The sequence below is a fragment of the Antennarius striatus genome, chromosome 16 (assembly GCF_040054535.1).
Source record: "Antennarius striatus isolate MH-2024 chromosome 16, ASM4005453v1, whole genome shotgun sequence".
NCBI classification, from domain to species: domain Eukaryota; kingdom Metazoa; phylum Chordata; class Actinopteri; order Lophiiformes; family Antennariidae; genus Antennarius; species Antennarius striatus.
In genome coordinates, this window is record NC_090791.1 from 11,057,582 (window position 1) to 11,085,322 (window position 27,741).

At 40.1% G+C, this 27,741-nt stretch overlaps 2 protein-coding genes across 5 annotated transcripts in view; one reads left to right on the plus strand and one right to left on the minus strand.

Annotated features, from left to right (window-relative positions):
• septin9a (septin 9a) overlaps positions 1–27,741 on the minus strand; it is a 64,372-nt gene that overhangs the window by 2,681 nt on the left and 33,950 nt on the right. For 3 of the 4 annotated variants that reach the window (XM_068336007.1, XM_068336009.1, XM_068336008.1), the window contains 5 exons: positions 5,272–5,481; positions 3,968–4,096; positions 3,398–3,479; positions 3,026–3,163; positions 284–401 (listed from right to left, as the gene is read on the minus strand). In XM_068336007.1, coding sequence (XP_068192108.1) covers positions 284–401; positions 3,026–3,163; positions 3,398–3,479; positions 3,968–4,096; positions 5,272–5,481 — 677 coding nt within the window. Of the gene's footprint in view, positions 1–283; positions 402–3,025; positions 3,164–3,397; positions 3,480–3,967; positions 4,097–5,271; positions 5,482–15,502; positions 15,611–27,741 lie in introns of those variants that run through there. The other variant, XM_068336010.1, reaches the window with a different exon arrangement.
• Positions 20,135–24,005, plus strand: LOC137609179 (uncharacterized). The gene is made up of 3 exons (XM_068336011.1): positions 20,135–20,151; positions 20,287–20,338; positions 21,950–24,005. Exon 3 carries the CDS (start codon positions 21,953–21,955, stop codon positions 22,955–22,957), a length of 1,005 nt encoding a protein of 334 aa, XP_068192112.1. The 5' UTR covers positions 20,135–20,151; positions 20,287–20,338; positions 21,950–21,952; the 3' UTR covers positions 22,958–24,005.

Genomic DNA, 27,741 nt, shown 5'->3' on the forward strand with positions numbered 1-27,741 from the left:
TGGTGAGAACATGTTCAAATATCAGAAGAAACAAAATAACCTTTTAACCTGCAACAATTATGAAAAGATATAAACAGAGTAAAAAGACAGATCTGTCAGTTGTAATCTTGAAAGACATCAAACGAATGTAGGGAAATTGGCAGAGTGCCCGATTAAAGTGGTATTAAAGCTAATCTTCATAACTTCACAAGCATCAACAAACTGCAAGCATGAGGATGGAGTGAGGGAGACAACAATGAGGTCGATAGACGACACCATTCAAGAAAAAACAAACAGATCTCACCTTCTTTTTGAAAAAGTCTCTCTCCTCCAAAGTGAGTGTGTCTGCCTTGGCAATAACTGGGACAATATTCACCACTTTACTCAGACGTCTCATGAATTCCACATCAAGAGGCCTCAGACTGAGATGGAAAGAGACAAAACATAAAGGAGAAGAAATGAGAAGCGGACATCAGATGTAATAGAAATGCACAACTGAATTAAATGTGTGATACATGTTTCTTCCACCAGAGGGCAGATGGTCCCAACTGTCCCACAGGAAGGACCCATGTTCCTGCTCACCCACAGTGTTTAACTGTTGGAGCAATGACCCAATCATACTGTATTATGTGTTTGAATAGAACTGCTGGACATGTATGGATTATGTATTCCGTGCATTCTAGCCTGACTAAAGTAAACACTGTTTTCCTGTACAACCTTAAGATACAAACAAAGCACAATTTGCAAACACTCAATTTTCTAACATCACAGAATTCTTTGTGAAAGCAAAAAAAACAAACAAAAAAAATGAGTATGATGCACATGTCTTACAAGAAAAAAAATGCTTCCTTCAAGCAAAGAAAAATAATATGATTTGTGGCACGCATGCACAGCTCTGTGGTTCTGACACATGTTCAATTTCACTCTACACCACAGCAGGTGGTGCTATGGGCTAGTTTATAAAGGAGGTTGAGCCTCTTCTTTCATCCTAATGCCACATGAACCAGTCCTTTTTTCATGTAGTGAAATGAGGTACACAAACAAACAAGTGTCCCTTTAATACGTGTTGATGCAGTTCAAGCTGCTCTCTGTCAACAAAACGGATGAGCGGCTCCAGGATGACCTCTTCACCCGATCCAAGGCCAGCTGCCTGGCAGAGGACACTCTCTCCGCCTTGCTGAACTGAGCTATAAGATCATATTTATCCCTTAATAGACAACCGCACTAATGATGCTGGAGATGCTCCAGCATGTGCACCATTAGTCCTCGACTACAGGGATTCAATTTCTTTTTGCAGATATATTTGCTGTGAATAACTTTAGTCCATGGATACAAGTGGCTGAAATGAGCTTCCTTTATAGGGAAGCCCAATTCAACCAGTTGTTTGAACGTTTTCATGACGACAGTTTTGTTTTGTGGATAAAGTGACCACGTTTGGAAACTGAATAGTTACTGCATCATCTGAGTAAATACTGGTGAATTTACTTCAACAGATTGAGGTCCAAAGTCTCGCTTATGTTGTCTCGCTTGTATTGTGGAGAAAAGGAAATGATTCTGCCAAAAATCAGGATTTTTAAAAAATGTTATATCTCTTGGATCCATTTCTGTCGTGCCATAGATCGAAAAACATGTTTAGTGAAGAAGCTGGCTTGTTAGGGCAGGTTTTATATGAAGAAGTGTAGCGCTTTTATAAAGCATGTCTTACTTTGGCACATATTTAACACCACACCAACAAGTTTCTCACAACAATCATCACACAGTGAACAAGAAAAAAAACAGTCAAATAGATTGCCAGCCCCCGGACCCTCACACAGACACTCTGTCTCTCTTGTCCTTCCTGTCTTTCCCCCATTAGACTTTTTAAGGCAAATCCTGAGCAGCTGCCGGCCGGCCCATGTGACATCTGCAGCGAGGAGCAACATGAAAAACTGGATGGGGTACAGAGACGGGACCACTTCACACCAGCCCTTCAGTAACAACTGGCCATGGCACACAAGCACTTTTAACACTTGAATGGAGCTCTATGCTTAACTATGTGTGTTTGTGAGTGCACTCCAATAAGCGTAGCTTAAAATGTTCCCAAGAGCAGCTGTTGCACTCATAGTTACCCAAACTAATAGCTATAAAATGCATTGTGAATCCATCACTTGGACACATGAGACTGTGTGCACCCCCCTCCAAATTTACCCCTCTAGTATACCCAGAACAGCAAGAGGCTGAACCAACAGTTTTACAGTTCAATCACAGCCAGATGTGAGTCTGTAAGTGATCCAGAAGGACAAACATGGGACATGGAGCTGCTTCGGGGCCTGGCAGATGCAGCCCCTCTTTCCATTGTGTGTTCCTGAGCAGACGAGCGGTGTTCTTCTGGGATATATGGCATTGTGCTAAGTAGAAACATGTCGGGACGTGTGTGTATTCAATGTCAGGGGTTAGAAACAGCAGGATGTTTCAGCTTACTTCACAGTGAAAGTAAACGTTTACATCAATGCATGATCCAACAGGATATTCTCATTAGACAATAGGAAACTATAAGGCTGCTCATAATAGCAGTATATTTACACTGAAAAAAAACAAAAAACACATTTGTTGTTTATGGATTCACCGTGCCATCTTGTTTGTGTACATGTTGACAGATTTCATGAAGTCTACACACAGGACCAGCTGAGAAAGTTTCTCCGCCTGTCAAAAAAGCTCAAAGATGATGCTAAAGGGGACATCATCATCATCATCATCATCATCAACACATCAAAAACACAAAATTCCCTCATTCTAAAAGTTCACTTTTCACCAGCATTTTTCAAAAGCTGAATATCGCAAACCTGTTATTCCATTTTTCAAGAGAAAACCTTGATGGCAGTTGAAAAAGCTTTATTATGTTAGGGTGAGGCATCATTAAAATTTGTTTGCATCTGTTTTCATGAATACTTTTATCAGTCTTTTTGCCAACGGTTATAGAAGAAGATCCTGTCCTCCTGACTGTGAGCCTCAGTGTAAGTGCCTTTCTATGTGTGTGTCTATTTTTAGAATGATTCTGTGTTCGTACCAGTGTCCTGTTGGAGGGATGAAGTATATGCAGCAGTGGACTCTGGAGTCTGGAATCCTCTTCTTCCTGTTGATGTTGATCTCCTCTTGCAGGTACGCTTCGTATTGGTCATTAATGAATTTCATGATGGGCTGCCAGCTGGACCAAAACCGAGATGAATTGATCAGAGTAGAAGGGAAGAGATTGAGAGATAAGAGGAACAGGAGGATCCGACCCAGAACAGGAAGGGGTAGATAGACAGAATGATACAGCAGAACAGATGACGAAATGAGAAAAAAACAGGAAAAGCAAGGAGAAAAAGAGGATTCTAATCTGATTTGGCATCATTTAAATGTCATTGTTTACGGACATGATGGCAGAACGGTAGCTTACCAGTTCTCATTGTTAATCTGGTCTCCAAAGCCGGGTGTGTCAATAACTGTCAACTTCATTCTCACTCCCTTTTCTTCAATATCTGAACATGCAAATGTAAATTAAAAATTAATTAAAAACTAAAATGCGTGCACACACACACACACACACACACACACACGGTCAAACGGGACTAGCATACTGTATACAATGCTTCTCATACAATATAATTAACATCTAGTCAATAAGGAGATTTAAAAGCTCGATTCTGTTATTCCAATGCTTGAAATGTCTTCAGGAACTGATTAGAAGCTGGAGCAGGGCAAAGACTACAATATGTTCAAGCATCATTTCTGTCAAGATTAACATTATTAAAGATAATATTGTAAAAAAAATTGAGTGAATGAAGGTACTGTAAATGTTAAGACTGCTAAGATACACCACATGTAAACTTTTATCATTGCAGACAAAGGAAACAGTAAATACTTTTAAAGGAGTGGGTAAAAACTATGCCTGAGAGCGGTGTACTTTGGCTGACAGACTCACAGACAGGAAACAGAGGGAGTGCAGTAGACAGTGGAGGGTCCGTACCATGACTGATGGACTTTATTTCAATTGTTTTGGGGATCTTCTCCTGGGCCGTGGCCAGCACAGACTTACGGCTGACTTTCGATTTGAACAGTGTGTTCATCAGAGTTGACTTTCCCAGACCGCTCTGTCCTGTAGTAAATAAAGAGAGGCAGGCAGACAATGAGGAAGGTGGATCAACATGCCCTGCAGGTCTCCACACTGTACCTCTGGTGCCATAATAAACTCAAACAGCATAATATTTCATGATTTTCCACAGTATTTAAAACTCAGGTCAACTCCAGTGGGTCAGCTGTTGGACTGAGACGCTGATGGGCTGCAGGTGTCTGTCTGTATAAACACTGGCTGCACAGCCATCAGTTTACATGACGACAGTACAAACAGCAAGAAGACTGAGAGGTAAAGTCAGTCTGTAAATACAACAACCAGCAGGCCAGGATTAATGCATCCTGTGTCACCAGATGTAACCTTCAGTAATACACACCAGCTTGGGTTCTAGAATTCTCTATGACAGTCAGAGAACGGAGTTTAAAGAGGAAAACACATTACATTTTTAATCACGACATTTAAACATAGAGTTGCAAATAGATATCAGACACTGCTGATAAAAATACAGCCTCTCAGTTTTGTTACGATTGGTTGAAGTAAAGCCTCTCCATAAGATGGACAAAGAACAACTTGAGTGGTTAACAGTGAGACCCCTCCACATCACAGACGAATGAAGAGGAGTTGGAGAGGCCCACTGGGCTACACACTGTTAGAGTTCAACTTCAGGTTAAAGCAACACCAAGACCTTTAAACAATTTATGAAGATGCTAAATTGCTGTCACATGACCTGTAATCAGCAGAACATAGTGAACACAAACAGACCCACTGATGCCTCCACCATCCCTTCAATATGACAGGAGATGAAGTCAGTAAGTCAATTCAATAAAAAAAAAAAAGATCACTTCTTGCAGTGTTGATGTTGGTTTGGTTTGTTTTGTTTATCACCTCTGAAAATAAACTTGACTTAACCTCATCTGTGACGCTGCTTCTTCAGCCGTCTCTTATTCCTGATCAAAAACCCACCACCTGGCACAACATTATCAGAGAAGACACAGCAGGAAGATAACGTAGGTGATACGGTCGCCTGCCTACTGTGGAGCCGTGTGTGTGTGTGTGTGTGTGTGATTAACTCCTGATTACATATCCGCAGTTTTACACAGCATACAGCTGTGATTGCAAGCAGCATTGTGACATTTTTTGAGTACATACAATCCCTGAACCAACTAGTTGAAATGCTAAAGTTAGCATAGCCTACTTACCCACAACCATGATGTTGAGCTCAAAGCCCTGCTTCATGGCTTTCCTCCTCATCTGTTCCAGAATGGCATCAATGCCCACATAACTGAAGTCCAACACGGGGCCACCGGTCTTCTCCCCATACAGACCACCCATTGCTGGGGGCACCACAACATCCGCCACAGTCCCCTCAGACATGGCACTACTGCTGTAGCTGGGAATCACCTCCGGCCCTGGGTGGAGAGAGAGAGCAGAATGAGATGAGGTTTATAAGGTATAGAAGGAATGGGGGTAGAGGAAAGACATGCAATATATCTGCATTGGAGAGAATATGCTAAACTTGTACAGCATGTAAAATGAGGACGTATGAGGAACATGGCAAACGAAAAAAAAAAACAAGAACTACCCTGCAGCAGAAGGAAACCAGTTCGACCAAACAAGGAACAAGTTACAGAAATAAAATTCCAACCCATAAGCAGCCGTACAATATTCTAAGTACACTTAACCACAAAGCTACAATTTAGCTTACAAAAGGCCAATATCAGGAAATTGCAGGCCTGATTGTGTCGATTACGTGTTCCAATCCATAAAACAACTCAATAACAACTTTAGGTCCTCAATGATACGGATGCTGATGCCGATCATAACCTTTACCACAGGTGAAGATGAGCAAACTTGATGTAAACACTCATGAAAACACAGTCAGGGCCCCTAAAGACCACGCACAAAATATCATTCAGTGGTGATTGAACTATGGATGGATCATACCTTGTTAAGAATAGAAAGACAAGAGAAAGTATGTGCACCGTATGGTCGGCCATAAAATACTCAAATAACTTGTTAAGCGACTGGACTCTTTTCCTTCGTCAGGTTTTTACTATCCCAGCCAACAAAAGATCCCCTAAAGCCCCCAAAACTTCAAAAGCTCGAGTCACATGGTCCTGATTTTACTCCAAGTTCCCCACACGTTCACGTATGTGTTAAAGATTTTAAAAAAGCAAACTGTTCAAATACCCTTTCATTAACCGCTTGATTGCATCTGTGGCTGAAAAATTTGTTTAGCTGTTTTAGGTTGATTTTTATTTTTTTCTCACACACACACACACACACACACACACACACACACACACACACACACACACACACACACACACACACACACACACACACACACAATTTTAATCAAGGGTCTTTTAGGAGTCACAAAATTGAATGCAGATAGTAGGTGTGGCTCTGCTGAACAATATTTGTTAGCATAGGTGAGGAATAGACAGTGTGTGTGTGTGTGTGTGTGTGTGTGTGTGTGTGTGTGTGTGTGTGTGTGTGTGTGTGTGTGTGCGTGCATGTGTCTTTGTGTAGCTGCTCCCCTCTAAAGGCCTCCCCTTCTCTCAATCTCCACAGTGCAGTCCTGTCCTGTTAATGCCAGAGTGGAAAAGAGATTGAAACCTGATCCGTTCACACAGCAGGCCTGGGTCACACATGGACACACACTCTCCACATGCCTGACCTGTAGCCACGTACATGTACAAGAACATGAAAACACACTGATGGGGCCTGAACCTGCTGCCAAGAACTAAAGAGCGACTGGATTCCAGTCCAGCAAACATTTTCCTCCTTAACGGTTGTCCTGCCACAGGGAGAAGAAGCCCAGACAACCAGCCTGGTCACTCCCATCCATCATCAGGGCCCACACACTGATTAATGGCACAAATCTACTGGAGAACAACGCAGCTGTGGAAACTCAACCTAACTCTGTTCAACAGTGATCCTCAGCTCTTCTCGTACGCTCCATTGTGTGTCCCACCTATGAAAGGAGCTCCTCTGGCCTCCGTCACCACTTCCTCATCCTGTTCCAGCAGTCAGTCAGCAACACTCTGTGACTTACTGCCCTCCTCCACCTCCCACATTCCCGTAGCTCTGCTCATGTCTCTCTCTCAACCTCACCCTGTCCTCTCCCCCCACGCTCATTCTGTTTTATCTCTCTGGCTGCCAGTTTCCCCTCACCGCTCCATCTCTGTTCTATTGTCTTTCTCATTTCACTCCCACCCACTGCTCATCAAGATTTTATCTTGAACATTTCTTGTGCATTTCCCCTTTTTGGTGATGTCACCTTTTTGGATCATCTTTTTATCCTCCTGTCACTGTTCTTGTCATGCGTCTTTTTGTCTTTATATTAAACACCCATGGGCTGCACACAGAGATGTTGGCCTGTGGCAAGCACGCCTTAACAAGTAAGGCTGAGAGATTGCTACACAAAAGCATAGCAGGGAACCGACACAAAATGAATGGGGTTAACCTGAATTTGAGCAGTAGACTCAGTGTGGTCCAACAACCACTGTAACGCACTGAAAAAATACTAATCACTGAGTTAAGATTATATTGTAAACATTTTTTAATAAATGATGAACTGAAGATCTCCAGCACTCATCACTCTTGTGAGGAAAATAGTTTGCTATTTTGCAGGTTGAGTGATTTATAATTAAAATCGTTAGTTGCAAGCACAAGTATCTCAATTCAGTTTCCAAGTTGTGATCTGTGGGTTTAAAAAAAAAAAGAAAATGACAGATGATGCCTGATTTTATCTCGATTCACCAGATAAAGTAAAATGTGTTGTTATGACCTACTTTAAATGTCGAACAAAACAAGAGTTTAGGATTACAATCTGATGCTTCATCTGTATCTGATGTCTTGTCCTGGAATAAGTACCTCATTTCCTTGTTGAGTGCAGGGTGCTGAGAACAATGTTACTCACATCTCCTCTGTTAAAAACCTGTCTGTTCTGTTTAGCAAATAGTCCTTGTGAGGGAGACAAAAACCAAAGCAATATAACGGTAAGCAAGCAAGACGAAAAAAGGAATCAAGCAGTCGATCTGTCGGTGTGCTTTGAATCTGAACTAGCTGGTTTCCCAGACACCAGCAGCTCCTGACACTAACCTTCCTTCATGAATGCACACCGCCTCTCTTCCCAAGTCAAAGTATGGTCACACACTGTAAAACCTTTGGCAAACATACAGGACACAAAAGGAACAGTACTGTGGGAAACCTAACAATGGAGATAAATCACTTTCATCACAGGTAGTAAACAGTTTCAGTCCTTTGTCACCAATTCCAAAGAGCTTTGAATCCCACAATGTGACGCTGATAGAAGAACGTCACCTCAAGAGCACTGTGCCAAATTCTGTCATTGTGAGAGCAAATAAAATACAACTGGTGAATGACTTAAGAGTTACCTATTGCAAATTTTGGATCAACATACAGTATTTATCGGACTGAGACATTCAGATCGTCCAATGAAAGTGCTGCAGATCTATAATGGCTTTTCATAAAACACAGGTGTCAAGAGGCAGCTGCTTGGAACTTGACCTCACAAAAGGTTAAACGAAAGTTGACCTCCAAATGAATAATGTCTTGCTGGTAGATATAACTCCAGCCCGACCTGGTCAAAGTGTAATGAGAAGACTATGGATGTTCTCACATGTATGATCTCTGCAATGCTGAGTGAAAACTGAACCGTCTACCAGTGATGTATTGATGGAACTCTAATATTTGAGCAGCAGTTGATCAAACACCTTCCTAAAATGCCTGCAATGTTTGAAAAGAGTGTCAGCTGAGTCCCTGTGACTGGTGGGTAATAAGACCTGTAAGATCAACTAAACATTGCCAAGTGTGAAAACTTCACAAACAAAATCAACAAAGAAATGTAATTTCTAGAAGGTGCCAAAATGCTGGGAATAACAAGTGTCTTGCTCATATATTTAGGAGTCATGCGTCTTATAGAATATATGGTGCAAGCTTGTCTCTTGTGCTGTTAGATGTTAACCACCAAGTATTGATTCCTTTTACATTTGAGCAATACTCTGTATCGTGTGTTTTCTCTGTACTTATTGGACTGAACTAGGCTTTGACAGGAATGTAAAACTTCATGCGTTTGTATGCTGTGATCACACCTAACGCAAAACGTTTAATAACCTGTTAATACATGAGTGATACTTAAAAAAAAAAAAAAACAAGCAGTTTTTGAATTATGAATATGATAGAAGGCGCCAGAAAACCGCTCCTAAGCCACTCACAGCAACAACCTAAAGTCAACTTGAAACCATGGATTTAAAAAAAAGGAATCTAATTAGGTTCACTAATTGCAAAAAGCACCACTTCAGTACTCAGATGTGTGTAGAAGTTGTGTGGAAAATATTGAATAGCACTCAAAATCAGTTCCAGAAGGGAAGCCAACCACCAGAATCCAGAGTCCAACTTGTAACTATGGAAATAGAAAAATAAAACTACAGTGAGCCCTCATTCCTCGCGGGTAATGCGTTCCAGGAACCACACGCGATTAACGAATTCCGCGACAGAACGACAAACTATTTATCTTATTATTTACAGTAATTGAAACTTTTAGTAACCCTCCCCATACTGATATTAAACCACTTTTGATCTGTATGACCTTTTCCCACACTCTCATCGATTGTTTAAAGCACTTTTGTGTTTCATGCAAGTCCGAGACTTATGGAACATAGCCCACTTCCGGATGCCGTCAGCCAATAGAATACTTGTACAGTATCATGTGACTGCCTACCAAAAATCTCCAATGAGGTGAAGTCGCGAGCTTTGATGCACAAATGCGCGAGGACGCACTGTAATCCCCAAATAGTGAAATCAGTTTAGTGCTTGTTGTGTGAATGTTCCAGAAATGAAAGACGTGGACAGAAGGATGGAATTTACTTCTATTTCCTCTTCCTCACTTCATTTGTGGCAGGGAATGCTAACAACTGAGGACCTCAAGATGTCAGTTTTTATTGTTACTTTTTTATTACAATAAAAAAAATTTGGGGGGGAGAAGTTGAAAACTAATTTCAGGCCTACAATTCACCTACACCCCCTCTCCGGCTATACATGATTGCTTTCAGAGTGTTTTGTCATAGTTCTGCTTCATAAAAGGTGTCCCCTGCCATCGTGTGTAGTTATGCTGCTGGATAATGTCTGTCTTTGCAGTCAGTATCAAGCAAATTTCTAGCAACAGAATGACATAATGACTCATGGCCTTGCTGTGATCGTGTTTTCAATTACAGGCATTGAAGAATATTTTTCAAGCACCTACTGGTATCTATTTTTGTTCTCTGTACATATGGCCATCATATACAGTATATACACACCACAAATCACTAATTGGAGAAAAAAGTCAAAGCTGCAAGAAAAGAAGCAGTGAAGAATAAGCAGAAGGCGGCAGGAGTTTGGAGACAAACAAGAGCCAAGACAACAGGCAAAAAGGAAGTGGACTATTTAGAAGGCAGCAGTAAAAAAATAATATGAGGTCAGACAAAAAAAAAAGATAGCGGAAAGAGTGGAATGAAGGAGGGTAGGAAAAGGAAAAAGAAGAATAGTGTTTGTGGTTTATTCCATTTTTGGTCCATTCCTCAGTAAGTACACACAAGCATCCAACACGGATGTAAAGAAAGTTGAAACCAGTTAAACATTTCCCCGTTTGCTTTCTTTTCAAAGGCGTTGAAACTACTTGGAGCAGCGAGGAGCGCAGTTACTTCGTCGACTATGTTTAGTGGAGATGTGGTCCAAGCTGCTGAGCCTTGTCTCGACTGTCCAGGGTGTTGATCTTGACAGCGTGGTTAGCAGGTCAGAGGGCATGTTCCCAGTTTAGGTTGGAGAAGAACTGCACTGAGGTTAGTCCTCAATGTGACAATACAATGGTTCAGTCTGCACAGAAAAACCAGTAACCTTCTATACAAACTGCCCTAAATCACAAGAAGAATGCAGACTGAATGCTTAAAACTCTGCTTCTACAAACTCAATAGACACTGTTAAAACTATGTGCTGCAGAATAAAGGAAGTACAACCAATTAAATACTAATTTAATTAGCCAGGCTTTACTTGCTAGTGGAGGCTTCTGCTTAAAGGGAAAAAATACTTACATGATGAGTCATGAAGATGAATGAAAAGAAACCAGTGTTCAAATGTTTTTAGGGATAGGCTACAGTTTTTTAATACATGTATTCAATTAATATTGAAAATGCCACACAATTGTGCCATTGTTGTTTTAATTGATATTATCAATCAAAAATGGTTTTTAGAGTCAAAGTGTCAAAGTTAATGAAGTGTTTAAATGAATGTAGTTCTACAGAAAAATAAAAACTGCTGTTCAGAAAGTGATTTTCAGACAGTTGCTTGTCCAGGGCACATCACACATTAGTTGTCTGATCCTCTAAAAAGGTCATTTACATCTTTGCTTTGGTCTAAAATCTTTTTACAGGCCCACATCTGCTCCTTTTGTTCTCATTTATATTCCCAGATGGAACAAAGCACATTGACAGTCTAATTTTATCTTTTCTACCTTTGTTCTAATGGTGATCCAGATGCTTTGTCAAAAGTGTGTGGCTGCTGCAAACCTTCAATCTGTTCAAACCAAAAACATTTCTGTGAGGCCTTCCCAGTGATGAAACTTTATAACACATGAGTGGATCAAGTACCTGAGTTCATGAGATCACGCTGAAATAAAGCAGGGGAGAATCTGTTGGCTACCATGGACAACAGCAGTTTGGGACCAACCCAAGAGAGGGACAAAATCCTACACTGACATACATCCAAACAATGTTCCCATCCACTGACAGTGAATCCTTTAATGCAGGAGGGAAACTGGTGTGGTGGTAGTGCAAATATGGTCTGTTGTGTTATTGAAGTCAGTGTGTTTGTGCAGCAAGGCCTGGTTCCCAGAGCCCTCATCATCCAGTTCTCTGGGGAAACGTGAACTTTGACCCCTGCAGGGTCCCGCTAGCTCACAGTGTCACCTGGCTGAGGACATTGTGTATGCATCAGAAAAAAATAGCTCTTCTACAATCCTGATTCCAGAAAAAGTTATGAGACAGCATAAAAAACTGAGAAAAACAAAAGGACTGATGCACAAACAAACTTGAAGACGATAAAATTGAGGTTTTACAACAGTCATCTCATTCAATTCTGTAAATATTTGCTCATTTGTGGCCGTCAACCCATTTAAAACACGTTGGGACAAGAGCAACAAGAGACTAGGGAATGTGAGACTGGCTCAAAAGAGTTGTCTGGGGTGTTTGGAAAGAAATGGGTTAACTTATAACTATCGGGATTGGGAATGAAAGGATCCTTGAAATGCGCAATAAATCACGAGGAACGATGGTGGGGAGAGCTGTAACACATCGTGAAATAAGATTGCAAAAGAAATTTACCACAGTCTTGGGAAAACTGTTGTTGGTACACTCTCTCGGCATCAATGTTTAGATTGTGTTTATTTCTTACAAAATGTCACTGCACCAGTAATTTCCACACACTGTCTGACATGCAGCCTTATACATTTATTTGTCATGTTTCTGTATCAGACCTATACAACTTCCCATGTGCAAAGAATTCTTTAGATACACATCTTTCTGACTTTATCAAATCAAGCCTGTAGTTTATATTTATAACACGAGCTAAACATGTATAGTGCAGAGGGTTTTGTTTGCTTGTTTATAATTTTCTGTCACCTCAGATACAAACTAATGTTTCATGAGCTCAGCCCAGATGCAGCCTTGGTACTTTGAGTCCAAATGGGCTCAAGCTGTATGCGTGTTCAGCAGCTACAGTTACACTGCAGACAGTTGACAAATGTTTGTAAATGACAGTCGAAGCCTACAGGTTGGTTTGGACTGCCAGAGGAATGTATTCAGTCTCCACACTGCCATGCTGCACAAGAGAGCCGTTGTCTGTCTAGATTCTTCAACGACACTCTGATATTGAACAGCTCTCAAGAAGACAAGGTCCTTCAACCACAATAAAGAGCATTACGCCATTTTGACTCCATATATTATATCAAACAAGACCCCGTAATTCAACCCACGGCTCATTTGATAGGATTTCGAACTTAACCGCTACATTGCAACACTACATTCTCAACATGAGTGTCATTGCAATGGGCTGAATCTTTAAGCCGTACAAAATATTCCAGCCCAAAGCCATTGCTAAAAGTTAACCTGAAAGCATGTTTACACAAAAACTAAAAGGAAGTTGCCAATTCTCCTAGATCATCCTCTCAGGAAAGAGGCAGCAACAGTCAACTAGCCATTATCTACTACTTGCTTGTTGACAGGAGTTGTTAATGTCATTAGCCAGGCTACGGTAGATAGCCAGTGTCGCTCTTAATCTTCGTGCACAGGTCATAGGGTATCACTGAAATGGTTGGCTGACAGCAAGCAAGAGTCCCGAGTGTCAGGGGGCTCAGGAATCTGACCTCTCTCCTCACACATACCTCACATCAGCGACAACAGTCACAAAGAATCGCCTCTGGAAATATTTCCACTGAAACTTTTTTTCAGTTCATAGTCATGTAAAAATGTAAGAACTGACCTGAAAGGTCAACTTCTTTTAGTGCTGACAGGAAGACCAAAGCCAGTAATAAAATTTTTCTGTATGTGTGAATGTGCACAAACTCACAACCATCATTCCATCAACAACTCAACTCAACCACTCCACTATCCATAAGTATTGACTCAATAGCCCATTAGAATGGTCCATACATGAGCAGTATTTATGGACTGTGACTGAATCAGTTACACAGTTAAGGAAAACAATAGTGGAAAATACTTTAAGACGACCAGACGACTGACTGATCATTTACTGGGTACCAAAATGACTTAAACAGAGATTTTCTGCTCTGCCAGTTGTCCAAAGGTGAATCTAGTTTTCTTTGGCCCTACATAAAAAATACTTAAGGGCTGTTCCTGTTGCATCACACTGACCTGGTCCTGCAGAGAGTGTGTGAAGCTACAGTCAAAAATTTTTTTCAATTAGAAATTACAGTCATGAAATTTTTTCCATTTCAAAGCCACGATGCAGAATTCCACAACAGATACAGATTCCTACTGTGTAGATTTATTGGCTGAACTCAAAACACTCACACAAGGTAACGGTGACCTTTTCAGCTTCCATCAAACACTGGTGAAAGGCTGACGTCTGCCCTCGCCTGACAATGCACAGGGGCCACAATAGAGCTCCTTTCAACAGCTGTGTGTGAGACAGAGTGTATGTGTGGTGATGTTTGTGAGCCAAAACAGGCGGCTGCCTCTCTAAAAAGGTGATGGTTGGTCGCTGTTTTCCACCAGTTCTATTTCATTACAGAGAAATAAAGGCCCGGGTGATCCATTTTTTAAGTGGGTAACATGGCTGCTGCTATACTGAACAAAATGCTAAATCAGAGTTAAATATAAAACATTTCACGTAGCTCTGATGACTTCTTTAATGAGCAATATGTTCATAAAGATTACATACTGCATCAGCGTTTTGATGACACTTCACCCACAAAACAAAATAAAACCAAGGTCTGTTGGGAAAGAAAAGTTGATAGATTTTTAATAGAATACTACTAAAGAATACTCCATTTGTTCTAGAATAACCCCTGCTTGATGACACTATGATGAAGTTCAGATTTGTTCCCACTGCTTCCAATTGGTCAAGAGTTCTCATGATCGTTTTCTTTCTTGGCAGAGGCAGACTCACAGGAGAAATTTGAGATGCACATAAAAAAAGAGCAAAATCACAAAAGAACAAAAAAACTGGTCAAACTTAAGACATTGTTTTCCACTGTACAGGAAGGAGGACTAGTTTCCAGTGATTGCTATTATCTCAGAGCATTCCTTCCACTGTTCTTTCCAAAGAAGAAAACTAAGATTTGATTCTTGTTCACATTTTATGGAGCCTACAAACCACGTGTGGAGCCAAGTGTTCACTTTGCTGCTGCATGCATGTGCGCACACGCACACGCACACACACACACACACACATTCAGAGTGCTTGTGTGTGTGTGTGTGTGTGTGTCTTAGGCAAATACAGAATGATTACAAAACTTTGAGAAGACAGGCAGACAAAACATTTAGAGGATGAAAGACCGAAGGAAAGCAAAACCTCTGCAATGATGTGAATGATTAGAGTAAAACTGGGTGCAGAAACCAAAATGCCAAGATTTGGATCTATAGAGAAAAAGCAATATTCCGTTTGCAAACAGCTTCTCATGAAAGCTACAATGAACATTGGCTGGTAAACTCAGTGACAAAACATGCAAAAACAAGTCTGTGTACAGGAGGCATTTCTATGAAGTATCACCAAAGCTCCTCTTACAAGGAGGAGGCAAAACACACAACCATAAAGAGACAAAAAGGAAAGAAGACCGTTTAGTCCTTCACGCATATCTCACCCATACACACCTATGCACACTGTCCCAGCATGCAAAACACTCACCGTGTTTCAAGTGTGTGTGTGTGTATGAGTCGTCCCTGCCAAAGTGCAGCGATCCAGTGAGAGGCCAAACTCTGCTGTGGCTCTGGTGCGGCTCCCTGTTTTCCCCTCCCACCCATGCCTGTCATGTGACTCCACACGCAAGGCAACAAGACACGACCACTTCCTTTAACACCCCTCCCTCCCCACACACACACACACACACACACACACACACACACACACACACACACACCAAAAGGAAAACCAGGACAATGAAAAAGTGAAGTTTAATCATCAAGTGAAGAGAAACGAAAAGCTGCAAATAGAGAAGCTGCACGATCGGTAGTTCAAAAGGAAAAGAAGTAGAGAGTGTGCACATATATCTTCACCGAGGTTGCCTGCAGGTCTGGACCATGTGAATGTCCCTCTTCTAAACCCCCTTCACTATTTACAACACTAATTACCTGGCCTAGGCCTCTCATCTGCTTCTCAGGCTTTGCATTCATGGAATCCTACTCATTCCTCTCACATCGGCCTGAAACACATCACATCACACGACTGGGAGTCCTTTCATCGCATCTGCTGGTACGCTGATTAACTTCACCTTTATCTTTCAAGATGATAAACATACAACAATTCCTTTATGTCAGTATCATCCATGAACAAATGCTACATCGTTGTAAAATGATTTTTTTTTTTTATAGATTAGGGAGAATGTGTTCTTAAAGATAAGATAAATTGAGGGTTAGGATACAGATAATTCTACTGGACTGAAAATAACTTCTTGCAACAACAGCAGCAGTGTGAATAAAAATTGTACTTTATCGTAACATTTTTCCAATTATTAGACCTGAAATATTAAGATTGCAGTCACTTGCACAACCTAGTAACACTAAATTCACCCAACATTTATATTACAGATCTAAAAAGATGACAAATACCAAAAGTACAAGATTAGTAACAAATGTTTTGTTCAATAGTCAGAAATACAATGATGGCTTACGTTTGACGACCTGAGAGGGAACCGATTACTTTGAATGATTACTATTCTTAAGTGCCATGTGTATTTGTGTGATTAAAGAGGAAACAGCTGTCTCCATAGTCACACAAAGAATAATTATACACTAGTGAGGGGCTTGAGTGCAACCCTGTCAGTGCTGCAGACACACATGCACACACAGGACAGCTGCTGCATTCCTCTAGATGAAGTGTCATGTTTCTGAACAAGCAGGCACAACAGGCTGGAAAGACAGATTTATTCCATTTCATTACCCAGACCTATCTGCCAAGACAAACCATTCTCTCCCGGTACATGTTGGCACCTCGGTGTCGAATGCCTGCTACACCCAGCACGGAATATATCAATATAATGGGGGTTCAAATTCAGCACACGGTGTATAAACATATGAGATACAAAAAAAACAAAACACAAACACAGATGGTCTTATAAATGTCATCAAAATCAACTCTTACCAAATAAGGAGAGAAAATAAACTCTCTTTTTACTTTGCTTTACGATGTGGGAAATGGTAAATTTTCCCCAAACGTGGGCCCCCCGTCTTAAAACAGTTCAGTCTCTCTTTTCATCTCTCCCTCTCTCTCTGAAACTACTTTTATCGTCCCAATAAAATGTGTGTGTTTAAGCTGCACATACTAAAATGCACTGTAGATAAAACTGACAGGACTTCCTAGTGGTTTTAGGAGCTATGAGAGTGAGCTTGACTTCTCTAGTTCAGTATTTCATCACCTCAGCTCCATTTTGTGTTCTTAACAGCACATCCCAAAGAATTTCATGAAGAGTAAATTGGGCCTTTCTCATTGTGTTCTTTAGAAAGCTTTCCTGTGAATGCAGCAGATAGGACCATGGGAGAATATTACATAAGGATTGTGTTCACTCCTAACATGTAACATTGTTTTTTCTAAAAGATTTAGATTAAACGGTTTTGCCAACAATCATCTGGCAAGTCTGACCTCTAAATGTAAACTTTCCCTCTGTCACGTTCCTAAATTACTGGCTTTCTTTCACCCTCTTCATTAAAAATTGTCTCATTTTTCCCTCTTTTACTCCAAACCCTTGAGTCAATTTTTTTTTCAAAGTGGAAAACCATGCTGTCCCAGTCACCAGTGACACAAAACATACACGACTGACCACAGGCCTGACTCCATGCACAGGGAGTAAAACATTAATCTACCGTAATGTTTTTTCTGAAGAAGTTGTTGTTCTGCTGCTGACAAGGATTTCTCAGATTTAAAAAAAAATCTTCCTACTGAGAAGGTGGTTAGGACAAAGCCAATGACGGGGGGTTGATGCCTCAAAGTGAGGCTGAACCAAGAAGGTAGCTTTTATTGTCACTTTCAACACACAACACGATGTATAGAATTAAAAGCACTGGTTACATTGCATTAGAAGCATCCCTGTCTGGTCTGCCTCGGCTATAATAAGGACCACATTGTTTGACAGTTTATTTTAAATTGACTCAAACTGAACAATTCTTCATTAACAATCATAAACAGGAATGTCTGCATACATCTGCTAAAGCTACGCCACTAAAACCTGAAATCCAAAGACCGTTCTGTATTCTGGCCACATTTGAGCGGAAGTGGGTTGGGATTTGGTTTGAGTACTAGAGGGTTACTGGTTCAAGTCCCAGCCCAGACAAAAATATGGAGGACACTCCAGGATACTGGTGAGGTACCCTTCAGCAAGGCACTAGTACTCCTTTATTTGTATGAAGGTCCTGTGCACCACAGAGAAAGCAAATGTGATCATTTTTGAATTTTTTTTATGACCTTTCCATAACGGACCAGCAGGTCATGTCTAGAGACTGGCGTATATTTCACTGTGTGTGTCACACAAATTGCTTGCCAGGGAAAACAGCCAATTCTTCCCACATTTTAATGTTTTGCAGTAAAAAATCCCAAACTTCTAAAAGCATCTTCCTCTTTCAGACAACAGCTCATCACTGAACAATGTCAAGTCCTGCAAAACAACAACACAACTGATTTAGCGTTTTTGGTGGCAATCACAATGGGCTTTAAAATGACAGCGAACACAAAGCTACCACAAACAGATCCCCTGGAGGTGTGAGATCAATCACCTGTGTGACAGCATCTCCTGCTGGTAACGATGCAGCAATGCAGCTGAACGCTGACATCACACACATTTCCACCATTGCACCATCCACAGTACTTCGACATACTAGTAATATATCTCAACTCTTAAAACAAGACTTAATGAAAAAATACATAAACATATTTGTACTGTGATTCAACATTGGTGTAATATATGCTGCACTCATGTATTCCAATATACAATGTATTCAGACACGACAACTGTTGGAATTATATCTTTTTATGTTATGTTGGAATTATATCTTTTTATGTTATGTTGGAATTATATCTTTTTATGTTATGTTGGAATTATATCTTTTTATGTTATTTTGCTGTGGAAAGTTACTGAGCTTAAAGTTCATCTTAGGTCACATCACGTGACAGTTAGAACTGCTGACTTATGCTAAATTGCTTGCACAGCTAGTCGAGCAGAAACTCTTGCAAGGCCGTCTTCCTCTTTCTTCTCTGATAATTGGCGTATATCTTCTTAGATAATTGGCGTATAGCTACGATAGTTTTCATGACCTGTCTGCTTATCACCTCTTGCCAGGCCGTCTGCAAGGCCGTCTTCCTCTTTCTTCTCAGATAATTGGCGCATCATGACATCACCTGAATGTAACCCACTGTCTTGCCTGCTATCTTGCAGCTGTTGTGATACCAGGTGAACCCCGCCTTCTGATGTGCATAAAATCCATGTGCTGCAAGTGCATCCTCGCACTCTGCAGGAAGTAATCTCCCATGAGACAAAGTGCCGAGAATATTCTCTTTGCAATTGAAAAATAAACTTTGAAGCGTCGACATTTCACTGAGTGTTTTGTTTATTTAACTCTGTTCAGAAATTGTCCACAACCAAGAGAAAACGAACACGAAGCTGGAGGACCAAGGGTCTTTAGGACCATATTATTTGGCTCCACTTCAACACAACAGAAAGTTCCATGCAACATGTTTTTCATTTAGTTTCACAATTTTGTAATTCTCTTCGAAAGACATAATTCCTCCTCCATTCTTCTACAACAGTTGTTTCCCACTGTCTTCTGTGATGCAATCCTGTGATTCATGACTATTATACCCTTTCTAAAAAAAAAAAAAAATCAACAATGCTCAAAGTACTGTTCTTGAGTCTGCTTTATCTTCATGGTAGAAGATCAGAATCAAAACACATTCTGGTTATTCATGGTAAATGAAAACTTTGGTCCTTTTTATGAGACAGGAAATTGTTTTACTCAACATGCTGTGATAGAGAAGTGATATGTTGTGCAACCCTACTTGTTACAAAACTAAGACGTGCCTCTACCCTAGGACAGTTTCAAAAAATGGCAAATTAAATTTAAAGAAAGCTAAACTTTTTTGAATATGTTTAATATAAAACAGTTTAATAATGTGTTTATCAACTTTCTATTGCTGGTAAACTACTGCACAATAAACACAAATGTTTAATCCAGATGTATTTTTACGCTCCAGGTAACCTCTATTACCTGAGCAGATTTGTGTACAGAGAAATGGTATCCCACGGATACCAACCGACTGGGACTTCCAATAAACCAAGACTCCTGCAATCAGTACGTGTGTGTGTGTGTGTGTGCGTGTGTGTGTGCGTGCGTGCGTGTGTCTGCCTGTGCGTGCGAGAGAGAGAAAGAGAGAGTATGTGTTTCATTTTCAGGAAACAGAAACTGAACAACTCTCTGTTCTAACAGACAGACAACACAACACAGACATCAGATACATGGAAGCAGCAGACTAGAGCAGGTGAGCACTCTGACTTTTTGATCACTACTTTATTTACCATGATTGGTTAAGCATTTGAAATTTTGTATTTATATTCAACTCAATAGTTCTCTGTGACTACTCTTGTGCATTGGACGATTATATCTTTATTTCAAAACAGCTTATCATTTACTGGACATATTATTTGTGAAGCTCTTTCAGGAGGTGTTATTGGGCTCTCTGGTTTTTTTCATGTCAATTTTTTTTAATCAATACTTTCACACAATGTGTGAAAGCATATAAAAATATGCTGCGTCATGTTAGTCACATCACTTTGCCCAATCAGATTAACATTTTCTTTTCACACACTTGGAAGCCAGCCTGGATGCACAAACACGGAGCCTACAAGATGAGCAACAGCACATTACTTCTCTCTCTGATGCTTCATGTTTAGTCTGGCTATGTTCCATAAACTACCAGGATGATGTGTGTCAGTATGGCTCACAGATACTGTTCTCACTGTTAGCATCAGGGTAGAAGCCGTTACAGAACTTGATGCCTTAGGATTTGCTAATTGAAAATTACTTTACTCCTGAAGTAATGACATGACAAACAGCACAACGGCAGTCACTAATTCAAACGCGGCAGACATGCCCCACCAAAGTAAAGACTAGAGACTAAAAGTAACCCACACTAACAAATAACACATCAATATAATCAGTAATGAAACGAACCTTAGAGAAACTTTTAAGAGTGTGTCTATCTATTGGATCCTTTCCATGTTGTTAGATATTTACTGAGTGTTTACAATCTCACTGTTGCTCAATAGAAATATTTTGCATCACCCATCATTCCCTGCTCTCTGTTGTCAAGCTTAAGTTAAATCCAGCACATGGATGCATTTTTTAATGATTTAAAAGATTTACTCAGTAGTAAATAAAGTCACAATTTAAATATAAAATGCAGTGGTTGGGTGAAATACAAAAAACAACTATTCCTGGGGTTCTAGGTGAGGGTCCTACCAGGAAACATGAATGGTGTTTTATCTTGAAACTAATTGTCCGTCAGTGAAACACATTTGGCCAGAACTAAAACATGCAGAAAAATAATTCATGATCAATTGAAGCAAAAATGTGAAATAATTGTGAGTCATTTGAACTGTAATGACCACGCTTAATATTTTTACACTGACTAATGTGAGTAGTGCGAGTGGGACAAAGAAAACAACCACTCAATCTAGTTTCAGTATTGCTAAAACCACCTGACAATTACTTTAAGGCATGTAATATTTCTATCCTTTGAATCGTTAAAATGAACTTTTTAGGTTCATCAGTAGATTAATCATTTAATGCCCACAGTAGTCATAAAAATGACTACAGTGGGCAGTCCGCGCTATAAAACGCATTGGACTATAAGGCGCACCTTCAAGGAACGGTATATCGCAAAAACTTTGTATACATAAGGCGCACTGGATTATAAGGTGCACCGTCAATGAAGGGCATATTTTAAAATTTTTTCCTTATATAACAGGCACTGGATTATAAGGAGCTCCGTCGATTTTTGGGAAAATGAAAGGCTTTTACGTGTGTCTTATAGTGCGGAAAATACTGATTGAATAGCTGAAAGATGGGAACTTTTTTATGATCTCTACAGATAATGAGGATGTCGAGCAGAACCCTGGACAGCTGTGTGCTTCTGTTCCTCCTCCTGACATCAGTATCTGCTGTACAGAGGCTCAACTCCATCAAGGATTTGAAGAAAATCGACTTTGGAAAATCTGTACCCAAACACAGCCTGATACTGCTCCACTGGTTTGCCAACATGCTTCACATTGACAATAACAATATAATATGGTTGACATTTGACCCAAACACTGATTATGGTTCACATCATTACGGGAACTTTGAGGGGCTGTTGGACCCCTTGCCCAGGGGATACCGGTATTTCACTGTTGGCAATCTAAATGAAGAGACATCAGATGATCTTCCTGATTATGTTGTCAATCCTCGAGGAGGGTATGCGGGACACAACAGGGACAGGATCATCATCAGAGCCTGGGAGCAGAGGATAGACCAAGTATATATGACACAGCATTACAGTGTTTCTGAGAATCAGGGAACACCTTATGACCCGGTCCATACCTACCAGGTCACTCTTAGCCTGTTAAGACAAATCAGAGAGTTTTCGGTGAGAGACAATCAACTTCCATTGACTTATCTTAGACACAGATATGGAAGTCACCCTGATGATGTCAACATCAGAAACATGTGGGGTGACCTCGCTTGTCTCGGATTGTTCTTGTTTATTGTGATTGAGGAAAAATACTCCCAGAAGCAGCCCAACAACCGACCAGAAAACAACAGAAGATCAGGTAACACCAGACCACAACTCTCCAGACCAGAAATCTACAGGCCAGAAAATTACAGACCTGAAAACTACAGACCAGAAAACTACAGACCAGAAAACTATGTGCCAGGAATGTATCCTGTCCTGACACAAAACTATGACAGGACAGAAATCTACCTGCCAGAAAATAACACAATGGAACTCAACAACAGATCACAAAAGTGTAGTTTCTGTAAGTTGGTGACATGCTGTTTTGTAATAATTGTCTTGGTTATTATTATTGTAATAATTTCCCTTCTTTTTTTGAGTAAATAAAAAATATGACTACCTGAGTTTCCAGATAATTCCAAAAACAAAGTGTGATGACAATGAAATCATCATGAACTGACTGAAAGCAGTGAATCAGGCACATTCTTACAAAGGCAGTGCAGAACTTCACATTTCTGTACTAAAGACAAAACTAATCTGAAAAAGGCAAAAATTAGATTAATCAGACTTCTGTACTGAAAACAAACAATTTACATGTTTAAACAAGGCAGTCAAAGACTGCTATATCCCACCAACACCCTAAATTCAAAATTTTACCCTGACCTACTTGCATATGTCAAAGATCAAAGCTAGTGCTCTAACCTACTGTCATTGATCTATGGTCTTATTCACACTGGCCTTCTCCCTCATCTTTCTGTCTTATCCAGTTCCTTAGTGTAGAAAAGTTAAAATTTGATCTTGACCTAGTTTTCTCAAGGTCATCATCTCATTTTGCCTACACGCTTTGCCGACCGAGTACGGTAATGTGATTTTTGTTTCATCTTTCCATCTGCAACGATTGCGAAGATATTTGGTGGAGTAACCGACGGACGGACAGACACAAGAACACTGACAATTACAATACATCCCCTTCGTGGGATGTAATGACAAATTACAAACCAATTCCATTCTTTCAATAGAAAAATCAGAGTTCCGTCAAACAATGAATGTAGATGTAAACTTTTTGTATTTACAATCTCAGTCCAGTATGAATCTAGTTTCTACATTTGTGTGATGAATTTTTAAATGACAATTGTTTTTATACACTGTTTCTATGTTACACTGGTGTTTTGTTTTTTTGTCTCAGTGTGTGGAATGGCATGGTGGGAGAGGACATAACTAATGTCCAAATGCTTATACCCCCACTTGTACCTCCCTTATCATTTTAACATCTCTCATTCAAATCTCTCACTCCCCACCCCCCCTCTCTCACACAGATAACTTGTGATTTATAAATGCTTGATGTGATGCCTGATGGTCTGCTGCATGCTTCTTTTGTTCGTAGTGTTCTTATGCGACTGTCATATGATGCTTGTGATTAAATGCCAAACTCGAATTCCAGTGCTTCATGTGTTTGATTTCAACATTACTGCTCTGATTGAGTGAAAGTTGGTGGCAAGATGTGATACGGGCAAAAATAAGAACATGTTCAAACCTGGAGCATTTCTCTGATGTGATGTTGCAGCTTCAAAAAACTCAAAAATAGTAAGAATTTAGGAAGAGCTTTAAATAACAATAATAATACTTGCAGTGACTGAATGCTGTACCATTTACATCCCACAAAGCGGTGATGTATTGTAATTGTCAGAGTTTGTGTGTTCATCCATCCACCAAATATCTTCACAACCGTTGCAGATAGAAAGATGACACAAAAAGCACATTACTCAGCGGCAAAGGGGATGAAAAAGAGATGATGACCTTGACCTTGACCAAAGTAGGTCAAGGTCAAATTTTTGTACACTCATGAACCAGATAAGATAGAAAGACAAGGGAGAAGGCCAGTGTAAGACCATAGATCAAAGCACTAGTTTTGATCTATGGTCAAAGAAGGTAGGTCAGGGTAAGTTGAGGGATGTTGCAGTCTATGACTGCCTTGGTTCTTTTTTTTTTTTCCCTCAACAGGAACAATTGTGACATTCACAAGTCCTGAGTCTCTTTCTTGCCAAGTCCCAAGCAGGATTATCAAAAGGCCTTTATTATTCAGTGAAAGCAATGAAGAAGAAAAAAATCCACCTCATTAATCCCCTGGATGGGGAAATTACTTTTTACGCTCCATGCATATACAGTACATATCTGTATTACATAGTCGTGAGCAGGCCCCCTGAAACACAACCACAACACACAAGGGGCCAGCGAGCATGCAATTGGGTAAACACAACAAACAGTACAAGGGGAGGCGGAGTGAAGGGCAGAGACTTCAGTTGGCAATTGAGCAGCTTGTAAGGGGATGGCGCCTTGGTCGAGGGCGCCTCGGAGGTGAGATGATACCTCTCACAGTCAGCTCACACTCTGAGGATGTCTGGCGGGAGTCAGACATGAAGACAGCACTCAATAGGTCAGTACAGGACTCAGCAGATCATAAGGTAATGAGTCATGATATCAGCTGCAGACAAAGTTTGAAGAAAATAAAAAAATCAGAGTTTTCCCTCAAGAGTGATCCAGAGCTGTGTCTTAATGACAAACAGGCGCTGATGGGTTGTTTTTTTTACTTTGGGAAAAAAAAGAAAAACATGGACGTATTGTTGACATGCTGATACCAGGCACATACATCATTGTGGAGAGAAATAGCAAAAGCAGCAGGAAATACCTTATTTCTGCCTAAAGCAGGCCTCAACTTATGGTTTAAGATGATGCCTGAGGTGCCACCATGTGGAGGAGGTATTTCACTGCAAGGAACCTTTTCACATTGTTTTTTTTAACCCTCTGACAAAGCAACTCAACAACTTCATTGCACCTCTACTAAGCAATTCCATGACAATTCTTTCCTGGTGGGATTTCTACACAATTAAAACCTAAAGTTAAAGCCCACTGTTATCAGTTTGACCGACATTTAAATCATCAGGAGAGTTTAAGAGTCCAAATGGTTGTTGTCTGTATTATATTTTAACTTACCATCCAGTAGTTAACTTTCCATGAGCCCCATAAAATTAAACAGTCTGGATTACAATCTGATCAAAGTCTGAAATATTACTTGGTTGGAATCCATAAATGCAAACAGACAGCCGACAAGCAAAGAGGTGATAACCTAAAAAGGTAAAATTCATATCAACACAAGAATGAAATAAGAAACATCAATAAATCCATAAAAACGTTGCAGAATAATCTGTTTAAGTCACAAATGAAGATAACAAAAAGAAAAAGAATGGTTGTTTTTGTTTGTGTTGTACTATTTCATCTATTTAGTGCAACTTGATCAATTATGGCGATTAATGTGCAGAAATGTTTCCTCTCATTCATCTAAGCATTATAAGACATACACAGAATCAAATGCTTACTTCCAAGCTTTTTTCAGCAAAGATAAATGGATATAATTGTGGACTTGGAATGGAGACTACACATTTTCATGATTGATTAATCCATCGACCAAATCAAAATCTACCCATTCATGTTTTTCATTATTAAAGATATTACTGTATAACAAATAAAAAACAAATCTGAATAAAATAAATAAAGAATATAAAGGGAAATCACAGCTTTTTCCACTTCAAACTTTTTCATTATCACTATCTAGGCTATCATGAACAACACCAGCCACCCCTTGCACACCACCTTCTCCCAGCAGAGAAGCACCTTCAGTGGCAGACTGCTGTCACACAGAGCCTCCACAGAGAGGCTGAGGTCCTCCTCTGTGCCCCGTGCCTGTCAGGAGGAGCAGGGGGGGTGGGGTGGCGAGGTCTGCACGTGGTTGATCAGATTTAATTTATTTTTATACTGTTTATATTTTAATTTAATTTTATACTGTTTATATTTTGATTTTATACCGTTTATATTTTAGTTATAGTTTAGTATATAAGTCCTGTTAATGCTGCATGTGTCTGTTAGTGTAGTGTACGTCTTGTGGTATGTCCTGTGATGTCAGTTTCTTTTTCTCATGGTGTTTTTCCAGTATTTATTCGCTATGCAATGCCTGAGGAGTGGATGTGTACAATTTCCTCTGGGATTATTAAAGTATCTATCTATCTATCTATCTACAAAACTGAAAGGTGTATAACCCTTATTGAATTTCACACACAGATAATAGGGCAATTAATTTCAAGCTTACAATTGTGAAATAAAACTACCTGTTCCTCAATAAACTGGATTCTGTAAATGTATCACAGCAATCAAGACAACAAAACTCAGGATGCTGGTAGGAGACAGAAAACTAAGATGAGGAGTGTACAGAATGAAAAGCCTGTGTGTGTAAACTTGTCATCACATCCTGTTGACAGACCACAAGACCGGATACAGCTGCTCATCATTATAGGTGACAAATCAAACTAAACAGCATGTCATTACGGCACCTTGTACTTTACAGCTGCCACGAAAAACAACCAGCTTATCATGACCATCCATCACTCTCCCCTGGGCGAGAAATTCTTAACCTTGTGATCTGTGTGAGGATGAATGGAATATTTTTTTTTTTAATAGGACACACAGAGCCCAGTTTTTTTTAAAAATCACATCATCCAATGGTTCAACAGAAGTAAACAACAGAGTGAAAATCGTCTTGCACAGCAGTCATGCAAAAGTAAATAATGCATCATCCCAAACTGTGTTATGTACATGTTGAGGAAATGGAAAGAAAATTGTAGTTTTCAGTGTGTCGTCTGAGCAGTGTGGTGAAATCTGATGGTTTGGTTTTACTCCCAAATGACTCGAAGTCAAAGTAGGCTTTTCTTATTTTGTTTTCTCCTTGCAGACGGACATTATAGGAAGTCAGTCTCTCACACATGTTTTTCTGTTTTCCACTTTTTCTCCTTCTGCTCTCTCCTCCCATGCCTTTCTACACCTCCTATCTGCTCTGTGCTTAACCCAACCGGGCCTCCCTCCATATACATGGTGGAGCAGGAAGGCAGTAATCTGAGCCCAATGTGGCAGAAGCTGGGACTTAATTATCTCCCTTCTCCTTCCTTGAGCCACAAATCAGATATAAAGTGTAATAATTGCCAAATAATTCTGCAATATTGTGGCACCTAATTAATCATAGGAAGCAGCTTCAGCAAAAGAAAAATTAAATCCCAAAGTGGGTAAAAAAGAAATAGACACACACAGAGAGGTAACACAGCAAAAAGTGGAAATCAGAGGATTCT

Excerpts from the sequence above, each read along its gene's own strand:
- LOC137609179 (XM_068336011.1), top strand. The coding sequence starts at position 21,953 with ATGAGGATGTCGAGCAGAACCCTGGACAGCTGTGTGCTTCTGTTCCTC.